The sequence below is a fragment of the Athene noctua genome, chromosome 15, assembly GCF_965140245.1.
Source record: "Athene noctua chromosome 15, bAthNoc1.hap1.1, whole genome shotgun sequence".
In the NCBI taxonomy this organism is placed as follows: domain Eukaryota; kingdom Metazoa; phylum Chordata; class Aves; order Strigiformes; family Strigidae; genus Athene; species Athene noctua.
Window position 1 is genome coordinate 19,093,124 of NC_134051.1, and position 6,315 is coordinate 19,099,438.

The window sequence follows — 6,315 nt, forward strand, 5'->3', positions numbered from 1 at the left end:
CCTGCCCGCGCCCTGCCCACAGCCCGCGCCCTGCCCGCACCTTGTCCACGCTGCCCGCGCCCTGCCCGCGCTTCACCCCGCGTACACCCGCCATGTGCCCTGCCTGTATGGCCGCACCCCGCCCGCACCCCGCCCGCGCCGCCGCTCCAACAGCCACCCCGGCTGCACCCCCCGGGGGAGCGGGCCCAGCCCCGCGCCCCCCCGACGGGCCGGCAGAGCCGCGCTGTGGGTGCGGGGGGGCCGCGCCCCAGCGGGACGGTCCGTGGGGCCCGTGGGCAGGGCCGGGGCTCGGGGGCGCCGCGTCCCGGGGTGCCCGTCGGGGCTCCCGGCACAGACGGCGGCGGCCGCCGGGGGGGGGGGTCGGGGGGGCAGCGCGGGGCAGGGCGGGGCCGGGGGCGGGGCCGGGCGGGGCCGGCGGAGCGGCGCGGGGCGCGCACCCGCGATGACCATCGGCGGCCCCCGCGGCCGGCACCCCCGCCTCCAGATGCCCTGTCTGCGCAAGGTGAGACCGCCCCGGCCCCGACACCGGCACGGACCGGGCGCTGGCACCGCGGGGAGCGGGGACCGCGGGGAGCGGGCAGCGGCACCGCACGGGACAGCGCAGGCATCGGGGACAGGGCACCCCCGGCGGCGCGGGCGTCGGGATCGCCGGGGACGGGTCCCGGCGCCACCCGGTGTACCGCGGGACAGCGGGCACTACCCCGGCACCGCCCCACCCGGGGACACCCACGGGCAGCGCCCCGGAGCTGAGCCCCTGCCCGCCAGCCCCGGGGGCTGCCGCGGCCCCCGCGGAGCTCGCTCCCCAAAACCGGGGCTGCCCGGCCCGGGGCTGCCCGGCGGCCGGTGCCCGCACCTCCAGCATCGCACCCTGGCCCGGTTGCGGGGTGCCCCTGGCCGTCCCTGGAGCGGCCACACAGGGTGCCCCGGGGCGGGGCGGGGGGTGCCAGCCTGTGCCCAGGCCCGGTGCCCCCGGCCGGGGGGGGCTGAGCGTGGCGAGCGCTTGCCCGGCAGATGGAGCGGCTGATCGTCAGCATGCAGGACCCCGACATGGGCATCAAGATGAGGAACCAGCGCTTGCTCATCACCGTCATCCCCCACGCCATGACAGGTGGGTCCCCGCGGTGGGGCACCCCGCGAGGCGCACGGGGCGGGGGAGACATGCGGGTGCTCCCCGGCGCAGCCCCCGGCCCCGCGGGGCCCCCGCCCTCGCCTCCCCGCACCCACGGGTGCTCCGCGCTGCAGCTGGGATCAATTATGCACCGAGCGGGGCGGGCGCTCGGGGGGCGGGAGGCCCAGCGCGTCCCTGGCAGAGCCCCCGTCACCCTACGTGACCCCTCGGCACCCGCCGTGACGTGCTGGGGTGCCCCAGCCTGGGAACGTCCCCACGCCCGGCCTGGGGGCCCCCATCGCCCCCCTCTAACGCTGCCTCGGTGCCCAGGGAACGACATCGTGGAGTGGCTCATCCAGAAGTACGGCATCTCCGAGGAGGGTGAGTGCCCCGGCACGGGCGGCACCGCGGGGGCACCGGGGCCGCCGAGCCGCCGTGCAGCCCCCGCTCCCGCCCCCCCAGAGTCGCTGCACCTCGGCAACCTCATCGTGAAGCACGGCTACATCTACCCCCTGAAGGACCCCCGCAGCCTGGTGCTGCGGGCGGACGAGTCGCCCTACCGCTTCCAGGTGTGGCCCCGTGACGGCACCGGCACTGCCACAGCCCCGGGGCTGCCCCGGCCCAGCCCCGCGGCTCCCCACGCTGCGCCCCCCAGCCTTTCTCTCCCTTTCCCCCACAGACCCCCTATTTCTGGACCAGCACCAAATGGCCGGCCACGGAGCTGGACTACGGTAGGTGCCACGGTGCCGCTGGCACCAGCGCGGGCTGCGGCCCCTTCCCGGCCCCCCCCTGAGGTGCTGCTGCTCCTCTTGCAGCCATTTACCTGGCCAAGAAGAACATCCGCAAGCAGGGTGACCTGGTCGAGCACGAGAAGGTGAGCGGTGCCCTCCCCACACCTGGGATGAGCTGCGGGTGGGTCTCAGCACACCCAGGAGCCAGGGCTCGCCCATGGGGTGCTGGAGCAGCAATGGCCCCCGGAGCCAGGCGAGGGGACGGGTGTCAGGCCGTGCCCACCCGGGTGACACTGCTGCCGTCATTCCCCAGGACAACTACAACCTCCTGCACAAGCGGATCAACCACACGTGGGACTTCGTGGTGATGCAGGCGCGGGAGCAGCTCCGGTGAGTGCGGGCACAGCCCGGCACCGCTGCACCCAGTGGAGCCACTGGGAAGGGAGCAGGCCTGGGTGCCAGGGCGGGCCGGGTGCCAGCGCCTCTCCGCTGCCTTCGCTCGGGCAGGGCGGCCAAGCAGCGGCGGAAGGGCGACCGCATCGTCATCGACTGCCAGGAGCAGGCCTACTGGCTCGTCAACCGGCCCCCGGTGAGGACGGGCTGCGGGGGGGGACACGAGGGGTGCTGGGCTGGCGGGGGCACAGCCCCGGCCCAGGAAGCGGGGCTGGGGGTCACGGCACGACGCTCTCTCCTTGCAGCCGGGAGCCCCGAACGTGCTGGAGCAGGGCCCCGAGCGCAGGAACTGCCACATCACCCGCGTCCAGCTGGTGAGTGGGGGGGCCAGGCACCCCCGGGGCTGCCGCGGGCACAGGGCACAGCCTCCACATGTGCTGGGGTGCCGAGCTGCCCCGGTGGGTGCCTGGCTGTCCCCCCGAGGCTGTGCCCATAGCTGGGGCAGGGGGGGAGCCCCAGCTCTGCTAACATCGTGTGTCCAGCCTGTACCCCCCCCAGCTGAGCCGGGAGGTCTGCGTGTTTACCCGTGCACCCAGCACCCCTAATCCCCGCGGGGCAGCTGCACTGCTGGGAGCCCTGGCACCCCAGGGTACCCACAGCCACCGCTGGGCCCTTCCCCGTGTCGTGGCCCCACTAACTCTGCCGCAGCCCCCCCTCACCCCCGGCTTGTCCTCACTAACCGCCCGCTTTCTCTTCGCTGCGCCGTGTGCCGTGTCCTGTGCCCACGTAAGTGTCACTAACCCAGGGCCGGTCCCGTGCTGGGGTGGGGAGTGGGCGCTGGGGTTTGCCCCCATGAGCCAGAAGGGGTGTGGGGACGAGGCTGGAGGTCACGGGATGGCCACAGGGTGCTGGGGCGAGGCGAGGGGCTGGATGCCTGGGGCCTTGCCCAGGATGGAGATGGCAGGGCTGGCGGGCACGATGGCCCAGCCCCCCCGTGCCCTCATGCAGCCCCACATCTCTTGCAGACCCAGAACATGGATTACTACAAGCGGGAGGTGAGCGGGGCGAGGGGTGGGGGGAGTTCCCGGGGACACGGGCTGCGGGGCACCCCTGACATCTCCCCTGCACCCGGCCCCAGATCGAGTACTGCAGGAAGGCCATGGCCAGGACCAGGGTGAAGTCCTCCATCTGCCTCGAGGGGTGAGTGGCTGGCAGGTGCCCTGGCCACGGGCAGGGTCCCCGTCGGGGTGATGGGGCACCCGCATCCCCGTGGCTGGCTCCTGGCACCGCAGCGCCCGCGCTGCCTGCACCCTCGGCAGGGAGCGGAGCCGAGGCTCCGTGGTCAGCGCAGAGCCTGAGCACGTCCCTGCCGTGTCCCTGCGGGGCTGGGGCCGGTGGCAGCGGCGGGACGGTGGCCCTGGCCGCCTCCAGCCGCCATCCGTGGCAGGTACATCAAGTTCAACGAGCAGTACGTGCCCCATGACCCCATCATGTCCGGCTGCCTGCCCAGCAACCCCTGGATCACGGACGACACCACGTACTGGGCCATGAACGCCCCCACGTAAGAACCCGCTGCCACCTGCCACCCCCCCACCCCGACACACAGGGTGCAAAGCGGGGACGGGGCTGTGCAGGCAGCCCCGGGCTGCCCCCTCCCACCGCGGTGTTGCCCGCAGGGTGCCGACCCCCACGAAGCTGCGCGTGGAGCGCTGGGGCTTCAACTTCAGGGAGCTCCTCACTGACCCCCTGGGCCGGGCACAGCTCCTTGACTTCCTCAAGAAGGAGTTCAGCGGTGAGCGGCCCCTGCCCCACACCCCCTGACCCATCGTCCCACCCTGGCACTCCCAGACTCACCAGCCTGTCCCAGCTCCCCCAGACCCACCGCCATGTCCCAGTACCACCTAATCCACTGCCCTGTCCTGGCAATGCCAAACCCACTGCCCCATCCTGGCAGCTCCTGACCCCCCACCACATCCTTGCACCCCTGACCCACTGCCATGCCCCAGCATCCCTGGACCCACCACCCAACATCACACCAGCTGGCTCCATCCCAGGACGTTTGGCCTCACAGCTGGCTGGGCCATGAGCCCAGCAGTGATGGCCCGGGGCCCATGTCCCCATCCCCAAGGCCGTGTCCCCCTCCCCAGCCGAGAACCTGAGCTTCTGGGAGGCCTGCGAGGAGCTGCGCTACGGGGAGCAGTCCCGCATCCCTGAGATCGTGGACTCCATCTACCAGTGAGCGTCAGCAGGATGAGAGTTTGGGGGCTCCAGGGTTTGGTGGGGGGAGGATGAGCCATCACGGTGCTACATCCCGCCACGGGGCCGGCGCTCCCCACCACCGCCTGCGACTCCCCAGGCAGTTCCTGGCTCCCGGGGCCACGCGCTGGGTGAACATCGACAGCAAGACCATGGAGCGGACGCTGGAGGGCATCAGGACCCCCCACCGCTACGTGATGGACGATGCCCAGATGCACATCTACATGCTGATGAAGAAGGTGGGTGAGGGCAGGCAGGGCTGGGCAGGGCTGGGCAGGAGCCTGACGCCTCTGCTCTCCCAGGACTCCTACCCACGGTTCCTCAAGTCGGAGCTCTACAAGAACCTCCTGGCTGAGGCCGTCATCCCCCCGGAGACCAAGAAGCGGTGAGGGCAGGGGCTGCCCCCCCCCGGGGTGCTGGGGTGGTCGCGGCTGGTGCTGAGCCCCCTCTGCCCGCAGGGTCTTCCCCTTCATGCGCAAGCCGCGGCACTCCAGCCCCAGCCCGGCCCTGTTCCTGGCCGCGGGCGACGCCGAGGAGAGGAGCAGAGGCCCCGCGGCTGCCCCCGTCCCCGAGGAGGAGAGCTGAGGGCCCCGGCCCCCCGCCCAGCACCCCCGGGCCCCGCCGCAGGACGCTGCCGGCAGTAGCACTGAAGGAGAGAAGCCATACACCCCCCTTCCCGCCCCCCCGGGCCAGGCTGCCCCCGCTGCAGCGCCCGCTCACACCCCCACACCCTGATCTCCTTCGGGGAGCCCGCACCCAGCCGGCCTGGTGCAGGGTGCCCCCCTCCTCCTGCCCCCCCAGCCCGGGCACCGGACAATAAAGCCCCCGTGGGGAAGCGCTGTGGCTCCCATGGTTTTGGGGAGGGGTGACGAGGGAGGTGGCTGCGGGGTGGGGGAGTGCACAGGGTGGTGGGTTGTATCCTGCTCCCCCCAGAGTGGCAGCAACGCCCTCCCCTGCCTGCAACACCCAGCGAGGGGAACCAGCCCCCCTTGCTCCGAGGGGCAAAACCGGACCCCGCCGGCAGCCCCAGCTGCCCCCCTGGCCTGGCTGCACCCACGAACAGCCCCCAGGGAGGGCAGAAAGGCCTTTTGAGCGTGGCCAGAGGTGCCACGGGTCAGCAAACCCCGGCTGCAAGGGCCCCGCGGGCTGGCAGTGGCACGCAGGGCGCGGGGCTGGCAGCTGAGCTGCTCTCCCTGCCCACGGCCCGTTAATCTGAGCAGAGGCTGAGGATCTCACGGCAGGATTATTCTCTTCCCGTGAGCCAAACCCCAGCTGTGGGGGATTAACGCTGGTGGTTACATAAAGGAGAGGGGGGCTGGTGCCCGCCGGCGCTCAGCCTCGGACCCCAGCACACCCCACACGCAAACAGGGACCCACAGAGCGCCTGGCAAGCCAAGAGGAACAGCGTGGCTGCCTCAGGCGCTGGGGGCTGCAGCATCTTCCCCCACCACAGAGCTCGGGACCCCCCCGCGGAGCTGGGGGCATTTCTCAGCTCAGCGCTGGGGCAGACAGAGGGGCCCTGGGGCAGGGGAAGCTGCAGGAGCCTCAGTCCCAGGATGGAGCCTGGGCCCTGGGCGCCGGCAGCCACCGGGCAGCGACAGATGGTTCCACGCTCCAGGAGGCAGCGCCTGCCACGCGGCTCCCTCCGGTTTGATCCAAATCCAAGCCCCGGCATGGGATTTTCATACTGATGGACTGCAGCAGGAATCCGGGGTGTAAAACCAGGTCACAGAGCCCCGGGCCGGGGGCTTGGTTACCTAACCGAGGCTCCCTCCGCACCCTCCGTTCTCCCGGCCCAGCACCTGCCTGCAGCTGGCCAGGGCAGCA

The 6,315-nt window shown here is 72.4% G+C and overlaps 1 protein-coding gene across 4 annotated transcripts; it reads left to right on the plus strand.

Annotated features, from left to right (window-relative positions):
* The first annotated feature begins 400 nt into the window (after positions 1 to 400).
* Positions 401 to 5,308, plus strand: RGS11 (regulator of G protein signaling 11). Of its 4 annotated transcripts, none has more exons than XM_074919099.1 (17): positions 401 to 502; positions 1,012 to 1,108; positions 1,439 to 1,489; positions 1,571 to 1,677; positions 1,788 to 1,839; positions 1,924 to 1,982; positions 2,153 to 2,229; positions 2,347 to 2,428; positions 2,538 to 2,606; positions 3,258 to 3,287; positions 3,371 to 3,432; positions 3,680 to 3,793; positions 3,909 to 4,024; positions 4,380 to 4,467; positions 4,589 to 4,727; positions 4,791 to 4,873; positions 4,947 to 5,308. In XM_074919099.1, the coding sequence occupies exons 1-17, from the start codon at positions 443 to 445 to the stop codon at positions 5,071 to 5,073; spliced, it is 1,413 nt and encodes a 470-aa protein (XP_074775200.1). In that variant the 5' UTR covers positions 401 to 442; the 3' UTR covers positions 5,074 to 5,308. The 4 variants fall into 4 exon arrangements, with proteins under 4 accessions (XP_074775200.1, XP_074775202.1, XP_074775204.1 ...); XM_074919101.1 differs by having other exon boundaries at positions 3,264 to 3,287; XM_074919102.1 differs by having other exon boundaries at positions 455 to 502; positions 1,039 to 1,108.
* The last annotated feature ends 1,007 nt before the right edge of the window (positions 5,309 to 6,315 follow it).

Bases quoted from the DNA above. Each gene is read 5' to 3' on its own strand.
- RGS11 (XM_074919099.1), top strand. From the start codon at position 443: ATGACCATCGGCGGCCCCCGCGGCCGGCACCCCCGCCTCCAGATGCCC. The intron at 1,983-2,152 runs GTGAGCGGTGCC...GTCATTCCCCAG, and splicing joins ACCTGGTCGAGCACGAGAAG to GACAACTACAACCTCCTGCA. The intron at 4,728-4,790 runs GTGGGTGAGGGC...CTGCTCTCCCAG, and splicing joins TCTACATGCTGATGAAGAAG to GACTCCTACCCACGGTTCCT.